This window comes from Vespula pensylvanica, chromosome 3 (genome assembly GCF_014466175.1).
Source record: "Vespula pensylvanica isolate Volc-1 chromosome 3, ASM1446617v1, whole genome shotgun sequence".
Lineage (NCBI taxonomy): Eukaryota > Metazoa > Arthropoda > Insecta > Hymenoptera > Vespidae > Vespula > Vespula pensylvanica.
Window position 1 is genome coordinate 4,553,232 of NC_057687.1, and position 13,119 is coordinate 4,566,350.

At 39.6% G+C, this 13,119-nt stretch overlaps 1 protein-coding gene across 8 annotated transcripts in view; it reads right to left on the reverse strand.

Annotated features, from left to right (window-relative positions):
- Window positions 1-1,767: 1,767 nt before the first annotated feature.
- The window catches only part of LOC122627623 (nucleolysin TIAR), a 386,513-nt gene continuing 375,161 nt past the window's right edge, over window positions 1,768-13,119 (reverse strand). For all 8 annotated transcript variants that reach the window (XM_043808893.1, XM_043808891.1, XM_043808897.1 and 5 more), the window contains 3 exons: window positions 12,281-12,522; window positions 11,521-11,701; window positions 1,768-9,823 (listed from right to left, as the gene is read on the reverse strand). In XM_043808893.1, the coding sequence (XP_043664828.1) occupies window positions 9,782-9,823; window positions 11,521-11,701; window positions 12,281-12,522 (465 nt within the window). In that variant the 3' untranslated portion in view covers window positions 1,768-9,781. The remainder of the gene's footprint in view (window positions 9,824-11,520; window positions 11,702-12,280; window positions 12,523-13,119) is intronic.

Consider the following 13,119-nt stretch of genomic DNA (forward strand, 5'->3'; position numbering starts at 1 on the left):
TTCTCCTCTTTTTCCTCCTCCTTCTTCTCCTCCTCCTTTTTTCCCTATTTTACTCCATTTCTATTCCTCGCCGTTTAAACTTAAATACGCAACGAGGCTGCCATGGGACCCCGCGGGCCGTTTTCTCATTGAATCACGCAAGTATACGTTACTTAAATCGCGTAAGCGCGCTCGAACGCCATTTTTACACCCTCCCCTTATACGCTTTCTCCCGTCCTTCCTTTTCTTTCTATATTTCACCCTCTTCACTTTCGTTTTTCGTTTATCTCTTTTTTCCTCATTTATCTTTTTCTTTGTTCTCTTGTTGCTTTCGTCGTGCACGGTCCGTTTCTTCTTCCATGCATCGCTTCGTCTCCTCCCATTAAACTACACATATACAGATACATATACACACAGCATGTTCGAGAGCGAAACTTCTTCCGCAGCTTCTTGGAAAAAAAAGTCGGACGATGCACGATGGATGGATGTCAAAAACCGGCCCCTCTTCCCTCGAACTCCGTTCTGCCATTTCACCCTTTTCTTTTTCTCCCTCTTTTCCCTTTTTCACCCTACCCTCCCCTTCTCCTTTTTGGCGTTTACCTTCGCGATGATTACCGACTTTTCTATTCTCTCTCTCCCTCTCGTTCGTTTTCGTTCTCTCGCGTTATCCTCGTTAACCCCTTCCAAGAATTACACGCACACATAACGATGTGGAAAAAGGCACCTAACTCCTTAGCGTACGGTCGTAAGTGATATGCCGCATGCCGCGCCGGGTTGGGGGTTGGGGGTTGGATGGGGGTGGACCGATTGCGTGGAGGCCCGTAACGCGCACGTCGTTTTCTCGTACGAAAAACTACGAAAAAATGAAGGAACGTCGTAGGTGTTTTTTTCTCTGTATGAATCGGACGCGATCGTAATTACCATAAATTTGTTTTTTTTTTGTCTTTGGTAGCAACTCTCCTCCACCTCTCCTTTTTTTGGGGCTTTTTTGTTTTTTTTTTGTTTTTTTTTTGTTTTTTATTTATTTTCTTTAATAATATCCATTTTTGTATGTTTCCTTACACTTTCCCCTGTTCTCTCTCTCTCTCTCTCTCTCTTTCTGTTTTATTTTTCTTTGACTTTTATTTTTTTTGGTTTAGTTTGTTTTACCGAGGCGCGCTGTGTCTCTTTTATTTGCTCTCTCACACTTTCGCTCGATCGTACTCTATCGCTCTCTCTCTTTCTCTCTCTCTCTCTCTCTCCCTTGTATTTCATACATTACACGTATTATATATATACTTATATTTATATATATATATATATATGTATATATGTATAAGGGCTCAGGGGGTCCGGCAGGCTAGCTACAATGTGTTTGTTTTTTATTTTGTTCTGTTGTTGTTGTTTATATTATATTTATTCTCTTACGAGTTATATACGATTCGAATGGTAGTTCGAGTTCTCTTTTTCTCGCTTACGGCTAAAAGTATTTAACACAGTGTTTGGTTTATTTCGCGAGCCACGCATTTACACGCATTATGTTTTTTTTTTGTTTCATTCTCTTTTTATAACGCCATCACGTACGCCTCTTTTTTTTTATTCTCGTTAAGCTTATGTGTGTGTATATATATATATATTTTTTATTTGTTATTCGATATATTCTCTAGTTGTCGGCTAATGTTTTATTCTCTTACACATGTATGTATATATAATATACATAATTTTTGTATCATATATATAGATGTGCACGTCTTGTTTTGTAGTCTTTCGCGTAATATATATATATATATATATATATATATATATATATATATATTACTTTTATGCCTATGCTTAATGGCTCCTACTTTTGTTATTTTTCTTTTTTTTTTTTTTGGTTTTCATTCGCAATGTTCTGCATTATTTCTTGAAATCGTGTTCGTTTCATTTAAAACGTTCGTGTCACTAAATTCTAAGCATTATTACTCGGGGTAACTCCGCGAATCGGTTAAAGTATTTACCAACTGGCCTGACTGCTGCCTTCCTTCCCTTTACAAAGTGTAACTACTAGCATCGAAGGGTTGTTTTTGAATTCGGCCGGAACGGATGGATCACAAAGACAAGGAGATCGTTTCCTTTGTTTTTTTTTCTTATGTTTTTGTTTGTTTCTTTTTTTTTTCTTTCTTTTTGAGTAAAAACGCACACGACAACCAGGATAGACATTCTACGCTTATCGTAAAGTATAATTAATAAAAAAATACAATAATGAAAAGGACGATTGCACCTCGCTTGTCTTCGTACGATATATACACATAAGTAGGTTGATACATATACATATTATATCGTTAAGAAAATCTCTGACGGAGAGCTCGATGAGCTACTGCTGAGTTGTTAATCGATTAACGACGGATAAACGGAGAACGATTTGGTGCGTGATAAATTAATATAAAATATAATGTCATATCGATTATCTAGCGAGACGGAACTTTTGCGAGGGTACTAGTAGATCTCTCTTATGGAACATCCTCGCTAAGACGTATCACGTACTTCCTACTACATACATATACATATCGTATAATATCCCCGACGAGAAAAGAACGAGAGGACTTTTCTAAAGTTATGTTTCTTCAATGATTGTCGGCTATCACCCGATAAGTTTCCGTTAGAAGAAAATCTGCGACGCGTAGAATCGTGTGCCAGCGGATTTCGAATTGCGTTTTGCCATTGAGGGATGATGTAGAGTTTGGAAGAGGAGGAGGAGGGAATAAAGAATGACGAAGCAAAAAGGATACAAAGAAAGAAATATAAAGAATTGATCGAGAGAGAGAGAGAGAGAGAGAGAGAGAGAGATAGAGAGAAAGAGTGGATTGAAATTGCTGGTTAAGGAAGGAGAGGGATGAAGAGGAAAGAAAAAAAAAAAAGAAGAAGAAATTAGATTCCATCGTAACTCGCAAATGTCATGATTCGATAAATGCCAGAAGCGGCAGCTTGCTGAAAAGCTTAAACGACGACGACGGTAAAAATTGTCGTCGTTGGAACGACGAGAATCATATTGATATCGGACACGTTGTAAGGGTCTCGTAGAATCTCCGAATCCGAGTGGAGACTCCGGCGAACGATTAGAGGGTTGAAGGGTGGCAGCAGCCGCGGCGCGTGTTAATATTGTGCGCGTGTGCGCGTGTGCGTGTAACGCCGTGGTGTAACGGTGCTCTGGTATGCGTTCTGAGGATATAATTTCTTACTGCGCTATTTTTTTCACGTGACGACTTTTTTTTTCCTCTTACTCGTAAACTTAGTGACCGACAAGCTAGACTAGGCTAGACACTACGTCTAGAGCGTTTTTCGTTTAAGTTTCTCTCGCCGCTACGTTTTCTACGCGTATGGCTACGATGTACAGGTTGTGTGATGTTTTTTTCACTGTTTCATTTGTATGTTCTGTGTATATGTATTCGTATATGTTGTCTGTATATATAACGGAGTGGTGCGCGTACGAGGTGTCTCCTTCGAACGTGTGTATTTACATGCGCGTGTTTATTGTGTATATAGGTATGTATTGGTAAAGATTACGCGTGTTCCTTCAAACGTGTAATGGCTATTTGTGTTGTTCGCATTGTAACTGGACGCTTCGCCGTCCTTAAGTCTTAGGTACCATAAGTGGATTTCGCAAATTCTCTCCTACACGTATCTTTTTTATCCATTTGCTCTTCCTTCGGACAAAACTTTTGTTAATAAGTATTCTCCTTGTTTTTCCTTTGTATTCTCCATTCTTCTCTTTTCTGAAATCTTTCTTATACCCTTCGTCCCTTCTTTCCATTCACATTATTCACTAACACTCTTCCGCCTCCTTAACATTTCTCTAGCATAGCTTAAGTTAAAATTACCTACTTATCACTTTATTTTTATTATACACTACATTTTTTGGTTTCCCCTTTGGTGGGCGTCCACTTACTTGGCTAACTTCTTCACTCGGTATCCTTTCTCTCTCTCTCTCTCTCGCATTTTCTCTTTCTCTCTTTCTCTCTCTCTCTCTCTCTCTTGCTCTCTCTCTCTCTCGCTCTCTAGACAACAGTACGAGACTACTACGCTTAAAGTTAATATACACACCTCAATTGTTTAAGGCGCCTTTTTCTTAAAACATTTTATACAGGACGAGTCATCCCCGCTGATTCTTTGAAAGAGATCCGGCCCCGGGGAACTCCATCTTAAAAGTGGAATCGAGACGAGAGGCGCAACGAGACGCGTTTTCGTCGAGAGGGAGTGAGACCTTTTTATTCGCGATGAGGGAAGAAGGAAAAAAAATCAAGGAAACGTAAGAAAGACTAAAGTTTTCCCTTTAGTCCTTCTGATCCTTACGAGCACTTTCGAGATATAGAATTTCGTTAGAAGATTTTTCTTACTTATTCATTTTTTTCGTTCTTTCCTTTTTTTTTGTTCTTTTCTCTTTTTTTTCTTTTTCTTTTTTTTTTTTAATTATTACACTAAATTGTTGGCGAGATTCGTCGCACAAACGTTACGTTTGTTCTCTTTCTCTCTCTCTCTGTTTCTCTCTATCTCGTCCCACTTTTCACAAAAATATCCTATATTTTTTTTTTATTTCTTTTTCGCCTAACTAATAATGTACATGATTTTTGTTCTTCTCCCTTATGTTTTCTCATGTCTCCTCGTTCGACTTATGAACTATCTATCTATCTATCTATCTATTATTTCCACCACGCACAACGCGCGCGCTTCGCTCACGCGCGACGATTCAAAATAACAGCTTTCATCATCGCCGCTGTGCGCAGGTATGATGTATGTATATATATATATATATATATATATTTTTGTTATCATTTTGTTACTCCTTCTCAATGCGTTCGCGCCGTGTCCACATAAGGCGCTTCTAGAATATTATATTATACGACGGGTGGGATAAAAGAGAAATTTTCTTTCGATGTTAATCGTTAAAAAATTTTTCCTCAAACGTCCGTCGAATTGGACGTCTCTCTAATCGATTTAACGATACGTGATATCGTCTGACAAAAAGTTACATCGGATATTTTTGTTAAAAACAAACAGAAAATAAAATGAAACAAAATCGATCGAATTACGTTACACGCATCGAGATCACGTCGGCGCCAGTCGGTCTTTTCCGCGTTTTCCTACGGCAGGTATAACTGCTGTATTTATCACTGCCAGTTGAGAGAGGACCTTAGGATTATTAGCTGACATTTGCACCTCTCTCTCCCTCTCCCTTTCTCTTTCTTTCTCTCTCTTTCTCTTCGTAAGTCCTTGACGTGGTTTAAAGCCCGCGAAACGATGCGTTAACGGGATTCCACTACCTATCCTTTTCTTTCTCTCTCTCTCTCTTTCTCTCTTTCTTTTCTTCTTTTCTCTTTTTCTTCCCCCTTTAATATTCGTCTGTGAACGTTACGAATTCCAAGCGGATCGTGCTTTTCATCAACGCGACCCGACGCGATTCGAAGGGTTGGAAAAGAGAAGAGAGTAAAAAAAATGAGAAGAGAAAAGGGAGAAAAAAAAGAGAAGGTGAAAAAGAGTGAAGAGGGAGAGAAAAAGAAAGAGAGAGAGAGAGAGAGAGAGAGAGAGAGAGAGTAACACAACGCGACCGACGTTACCTCTCGAAAACTTCGATTTCATCGTTCGTCCGTCCGTTCGTTCGTTCGTTCGTTCGTTCGGAGTTACGTTTCCGGGCGTCTCCGGACGCCAGGCAAACATCTCTCCTCCTTTCCCTCTTGCCATTGCTGCTACGCCTCACCCTTTGATCATCTTGTCCTTTTGATTTGAAAACGTTGAACGCTTTTGATTCGCTTAAAACACGATCTGCCCTATCTCTTTTGATTAATAACAAAGTGATCTATCGTTCGTTGTCTGTCGTTACTATCCCTCCCATTCTTTATCTCCTCTTTCCGTCTATTCATTCCCTTCGTCTCACTCACTATTTCTCTATAACACCCTGTCTCTTTCTCTCTCTTTCTCTCTCTCTCTATCTTTTCTTCTCTTTTCAATGTACGTTCTATATATTCTCTATATATCGGTTCCTTTGATTCATTGTTTCGCTGAAAAGTTCATGGACTTTCTATCCATCGACGCACTCCTACAGGATGAGACAGTTTCATTTCTGAGGGATAGGCAAACACGGATTTCATCGTCGGCTTCAAAGAGAGGATTTCGCGGTGCACGAAGAAACGTATATATATATATAGCTTAGGCTGGGAGGGTAGCTGCTGGAAGTTGGGAGCGCGTGGCTCTTGTTGGTGCAAGAGCACCGCGCTCTGTTAGTGCTTAAAAATGAGAGGGAGAAAGAGTGAGAGAGAGAGAAAGAGAGAGAGAGAAAAGACAAAAAATAAAGGAGACAAAAGGGAAGCGGAGGCGACAGAGAGATAAAAGATGGAACGTGGAGATAGATGGTGCTCGCGTTCTACGAGTTTCTACAACTTCGGCCTTGTTCTACCTTTTCAAGTATCGAAAATCTTTCCTTCCCCTTCCCCTCTACCTCCATCTCTTTCTCTCTTTCTCCCTTTCTTTCACTCTCTTTCTCCCTTTCTCTTTTATTCTCTTACTCCCTTTATTTCTCTCCCAATCCACCCACCTATTCGTGAAATATATACATACACACACGCATACACACCTTCTGTGTCCAACTATTTTAATTTCTGCTAACGCGTTATTACTTCAACCACCATTGCGAAAAATGATCAAATACAGAATTCGAATCGATTATGGCAGCCGTTCTTTTACTACTTACTGGACCGATGATAGACACGACGCGCGTACACGAGAAGGAAATTCAATGCCACTATATAATGTAACTTTCGTGCTGTTTTGTGCAATATTTCTAACTACGCATTGTATTTAATTCTTTCTCTCTTTCTCGCATCATTCATCCTCATTTTTTCGCTTGTGCAATCATATGTATATATATATATATATATATATTTATATATATATATATTTATATTTATATTTATATTTATATATATTTCATCGTTATCGCTTTTTACGCTTTCGCTCGTTCATTCTTACTCTCTTCCTTTCGATCGTACATACTAGTTCATTCATACAGATTATCATAGTTATTATTCACACCATCTTTATTACAATAACCGACGATCTCGATATTCGTTCATTTTTTTTTTCTTTTATAAATTAGCCGAGTCGAAATTCGGGACATCATGGAAACCGTGTTTCATTTCTTTTCTTTCTTTCTTTTTTTCTTATTTTCTTTTTCCTTTTCTTTTATCTTATTCGTTCGGAGGATTTAATTACGCGGGGAATGCATAAATACACGCGGAGGATATATTCGTGTGTCGATTCTTCTTTTTCTTCTTTCTCCGTGTCTCCTCACAAAGCCTTCATTCGTTGTTGAGAATGCGCGACTTCCGTTCGCCAGTTTAAAACGTCTTTATTTCTCTTCTCTTTTTAAAGAGCGATATACAGAGAGGCTGAGAGATTGCTAAAGCCGTTTCTTTTTTTTTTTTTTTTTATTTTGTCTATTATTTTAATCTTTACCCATTTGTAAGCTTAACGGTTTATTGCTTAAGTGTCCTTAAAGTCACGAGTTTCATAATTTCTTTTTTTTCCTTCTCCTTATTATTCTTCTTCGTTAGTGCTTGGTTCTATGTATGTACTTTAGTATTATATAAAAATCTAACGCTTATTTAAAAACCACCAAGGGTTATTACTGCGATTGACCGGCCGCAAGACGACGACGGCGACGGCAACGACGACGACGACGACGACGACGACGACGACGACGACGTGACGATCGAGAGCGTCGCGAGACCCGAAGCTCGCACACCGACGATCCTTTTATAAAAATACTTGTCTCGTCGAATGTCAGAGATCGGTTTGGACGAGAACTAATAATAAAAATGTTTATACTTCGAGAGTATTGAGCGGTCCATTTCTTATGTTTTTTTCTTACAAGTTCTCTCTCTCTCTCTCTCTCTCTCCCTCTCTCTCTCTCCTACCCCCTTTCTTTCTCTACATATTTATTTTTTTTATTTGTTCATCTATTTTGTTAAATACGATGACTCGCTCGGATGATTTGTCTTTTTGGCCTCGAGTTTGTTCTAGCAAATACGTATGTATAAATGCACATGCGTGTATGAAATGCTCTTGCACCTGGCAAACTGATCTCCTTTATTCTTTCTCCCCATCCCTCTATCTCTTTCTTTTTCTATCTCTCTTTTTCTCTCTCTCTCCCTTTCTCTTGTAAAAGTTAAGAAAGAGTACGTTTGGTTGTACTGATTCGCAATAGCATTTGTTTATTAAGAGTTATTTTATCGGAGGTTGCGAGCGTAAGTGATCGCGCGCAGTATTAAAAACGCGTAAATCATCGTCGTTTAGTTTATTCGTGGATTCAATCGGAAAAAGTTCGCCTCCGCTTTGCCGCCGAATTTCGAATCGTCCGTCGAGCAACTTTGTAATATAATATACCTATCTAACTAGCTACTTGTTGGATTTCGTTTATAATAATTTTCTTTTTATATATTCCTCTCTTCCTCTCTCTCTCTCGCTCTTTCTTTCGCTCTCTCTCTCTCTCTCTCTCTCTCTCTTCTCGTGTAAATTCACGATACTTCTCGACAATTTTCTTTTTTCTTTCTTTCTTTTTTTTTTTTACCTAGTCTTTATACACTGTGAATTAAAAAGATTACTTCGCACTCTTACGGCGGTGCGAGTTCGAGTTTCTTATCGATTACACACATATCTCTTTCTCTTTCTTTCTTTCTCTATTCGCGTTTATGCCCAAAACTATAAAAATAACGAAACAGATCGGTATCCGATGATTCTCTACCTTTCCCACTTTGTTCTTTCTTATAGGACGAAAGGGTCCATTTGGAAAAAATTTTTCTTCGAAAAGCACGCACTATACACAGCGCAAGGGGATTAAGTGATAAGGGTGGGAATGGGGTATGTATGTATGTATATAGATGCGATCAGGGAGACGAGACTAATTAGTTTTGGATGATCGATTTCGCACGATCGTAGACGCGTGCGCGTGCATAACCTAAGCGATTGATTCATCTTTATCTCTATCTCTTTTTCTCTCTTTTCTTCTCTTTCGACAAGCGTGCGTGCGTTGTGCATTCATAAAGTCGGCCGTTGTGTAGTAAAACTAAGACAACTGTTGCTGCGCGAACGCGTTTGGTTGGTCCGTGCATCCGAGAACTCGTGTGTTTTCGTGCTTAAGCGCTTGACACTAACGTGACACGGCGAGACACTACCTAAAATTATTTGAGACTAGAAATAGACTAAGATCTCTTGCGGACTAACGCGAGAGGATGTCTGTCGTCACCGATTGCTCAACAACAGCGGAATTTCTTCTCTATCTTTTTTTTTTTTTTCTTTCGTTCGTTTTCTCATCTTCTTCTTCTTTTATCCCTCTCCTCCTTTACAAGCTCGAGTCAATTAAAATCGACGGAGGATGAGTGGAAATTCGTAATGGGGTAGTTAAGGATGGAAGGATCTTGCGTAAAATCTATCACGGCTTTTGTATCTTCTTCGTTCCTTTCCTTACCTCTCCCCCTCCCCCTTTTTTCTATTTCCTTCTCTCCTTCCACTTTCACATCTATCTCCTCCTCTCTACATTTCACTTTCTATCAACCTTATTCCCTGCCCCTCCCCCTTTTTCTCTACGTTTTGCTAAGCTAATATTATATTCGTTTCTCGACCTTTATTGCCCTTCGTGTCGCGAGACGTCAGGCCGGAAGCGGCACGATTTTTACTGCTTTTGCTGTCGCGGTGGCGTCGATGGTGACGGAAATGTTGATGTTGCTGTCGGTGGTGGTAAATGTTGTTGCTTTAGAAGTTGTTCCTGTCGGTGGGATGTACTTGCTTACCATCACACTAGAAGGCTAGGCGTCAGCCAGTCCTCATCCGCTAGCTGGACCGCAACCAAGAACACACTTTACCATTTGAACACACAAACGCTGGTTAAGTCTTGGTCCGAATTTCAAGAAGGGAAATAGAAATAATCTCGACATCTCTTTCACTCACTCCCTCCCATTCTTTTTCCTCTCTCTCTCTCTCTCTCTCTCTCTCTCTCTCTCTCTCTCTCTCTCTCTCTCTCTCCTCTTTCTCCCATGACTTTCATCTACGTTCTCCCTCTCTTTCTCTCTCTCTTTCTCTCTCTCCCTTATTCGCTCGCAATCGCTCGTCTAACACATACGAACACTAATCGAACTGAAACTGCCTTTACCATGACTCAACCTCTGACCCCCTATAGTCCGATACACTAAAAATACATTGGTGTTACACGGTAATAAGCCGTTACGCTACACATCGATCGGTATAAAGTGTCAAAGGGCGATAGGACGAGACGTTTTTTTTTCTCTCTCAGTCGAACCGAAAAGATATCGTCGATCGATTGCGAATTAATTAATTAGTAGACGTCGTCGACGCAGACTATTTTTTTCTTTTTTTTTTCTTTTTTTTTTTTCTTTTTTTCTTTTTTCTTTTCTTTTCTTTACTTTACTTTACTTTACTGTTCTTATTTCTTTTTCTTTTATTTTATGCTATTTTTTTTTCTTTCTTTCTTCAATGAGAAACTTTATCGTTTCTCTCTTTATCACGTCGATACAAAAGTACCTACGTATGTACAACAACAACAATATTATTCTTCCTTCTTATTCTTTCTCCCTCTTAATATACCTTGCCTCTCTTCCGCTCTTGAGTGATTCTGTACGATAGAACGAAAGAACGATATCCAGCGATACTTTTCAGGCTGGATTTGAGGTTGAGCCAGGTTGTAGACGCAGTTATCTTGATGCTAAGTGACATTCGAAAGAAATGATAAGCCAGGCCGTGCGATGATAGTGGTAGCGATCACTGTGCCTGCGAACCGAAATATGTAAATAAAGACAGTCTTTTAAGATGGACCACTCGAGTATCTCTTCTGGCTTACATACTGCTAAAGTTGTGACGATTACAATCGAGGATGTTCATGAGTTTTTCTACTTTATAACGTTTGTGAAGAGAAACAAATACATATATTGATATTTTCTTGCACATTCTAAATGAATTAAGAACGATGTTATTCCAGGGAGATACTCGATAGATTAATAAATTGTGCGAGGAGCATGCGTGTTACGATGTGACGAAATGATGCGTGTTAAATGCATTCCTATTGATCAAAATTATAGAAATAAAAATGTAACAGTGAATATACACGATGAAGGATGAATACTGTTACGTAAACTTTTTCTCAAAAATCGAGAAAACGTATTCGTGACAACGTGCAAAATCGAAAGGTCTCTTTTTGCTTCTTTTTTTTTTTCTTTCGTTAACATTGAATATTAACAAAGCAGAGGAGTGTGTATAATTAAATATTAAACGTAAAATAATGTCTAGACGTCGTTCGTTGTAATTCAAAACGTATGTACATTAATTCAGAACCAATGTCGACATGTAGCATTCAGAAATCATGACAATTACTATCTTCTTCGGATAAATTAAAAAGCAATATTTAATAGAAACATGGAAAACAGAATTCCATTGAAAGCATCGATGCGTACAGGGGTACGGCAGAACACACGGACATTCATGTATACCGTCGTGCTGATAGAGAAAAGTAATGGTTACCTGGAACTGTTGCATCGGATAGGCCATCATTTGCGCCGGGGGTGGTGGAGGCGGGGGTGCGGCTTGAACCCCTGGGGGTGCCGTGACCGTCGTAGCGTGGTGCGGTGGTAACTGTGGTCCCCCAGGTAATCCTTGGCCCCATCCAGCTGCCGTGCCAGCAGCATGGACACCCATTCCCATTCTGTTTTTGCATATTTTAACGTTGTTAATGTCCAAACGTAACGAGAATGTACTACTCGTAAAAATCGTACATAAATAATATGTAAATTTCGCTATGTATGTTCGATGAAGTATTCGTTCGATAAAGAAAGCAACATGTTCCCTAATATCGAATGGAAAATTTTACTCGGACTCTAACAACGGAATTGCATTTAGCTGGAAGTCATGATTTCGGTTAAACTGCAATGACGCTGGCTGACCACAGTCGGACAGTAACATCAGTCAAGTATGGTCAGCTGGCAACGAAAAGGTGACAGTGTTTGATGATACTTTACAATATATCTATATACACTTACATACAGATATAGAGAGTGTTCGAGAAAATGTAATCGACGAATTTGCAAACGTTAAGAGTTTCGTTGATAAATAGAAAATATTTGTGATGTAATTTTTTGCTCTTTTTAAAGAACCATAAACCATCGTATACAAACGAATCGCGTTATCATCCGAAAAATTTCTGGAATTCTTCGAAAGATCGTCGATATTTTCGTAGAAGATAAAAAAAAAAAACCAAACAAGGACAAGTGGAAGGTAAACTCACCCCATATACTGCGCCTGCTGGTATCCTGCAAACTGACCGTAAGTATAGCCTTGCATTCCCTGAAGGAAACCACCGGCTTGCATCTGCGTTGCCGTTGTCGGGTAAGATTGGGGCGGATACCAGTAGCCGAGCTGGCCGGCACCCCCGACGCCACCGACGCCTCCGACACCCGCGACGCCCGCCGCCGCCGCGGCGGCAGCTGCTGCCGCCGCATAGTATGGGTACGTCGCCGACGATAACGCCTGAAAGAGCAGTGGGATCAATGAAACAGAAAGGACCGAGAATATTGGCTTGAATTTGAAAACGAACTTTTTTCTTTATTCTTTAATCTCAATTTTTAACGTCAATCGATTAGATTTTTCTAACGTTAGAATCATAATAGAGCATTAAACATTTTTCTAATATAATAAGGGTCGTAACGTAAAAGGAGGTTGCCTTCGAAATCGTGCTAGAAGGAAAGTGATATACCTAATAACGATTATTTGGCTAGCTTTATAACTTCTTCCAGGTACTTTCGAACGATCATAGAGATTACGATGCTCATCTCAGCGACGGTGATCCTAACTTCGTTAATGGCACCGATATAAGCGCGTTACGATGGTCTTTCGACAACGCGTTTTCTCGTGAAAGTGCGAACGTCCTACTATCATCGTATCGTATAGGTTCGAAGGAGAGCCGAACGGTCGATGACAGAGTTTCCAACGTCCTCTTTAAGTCGAGCAGCCGATAACTGCCCAGGATAGTAGATATATGCACGTATCTATGCATGCATGCATGCATGCATGCACGTATGTATGTACGTACGTGTTTGTATGTACGTATATACGTGCATGACAAGG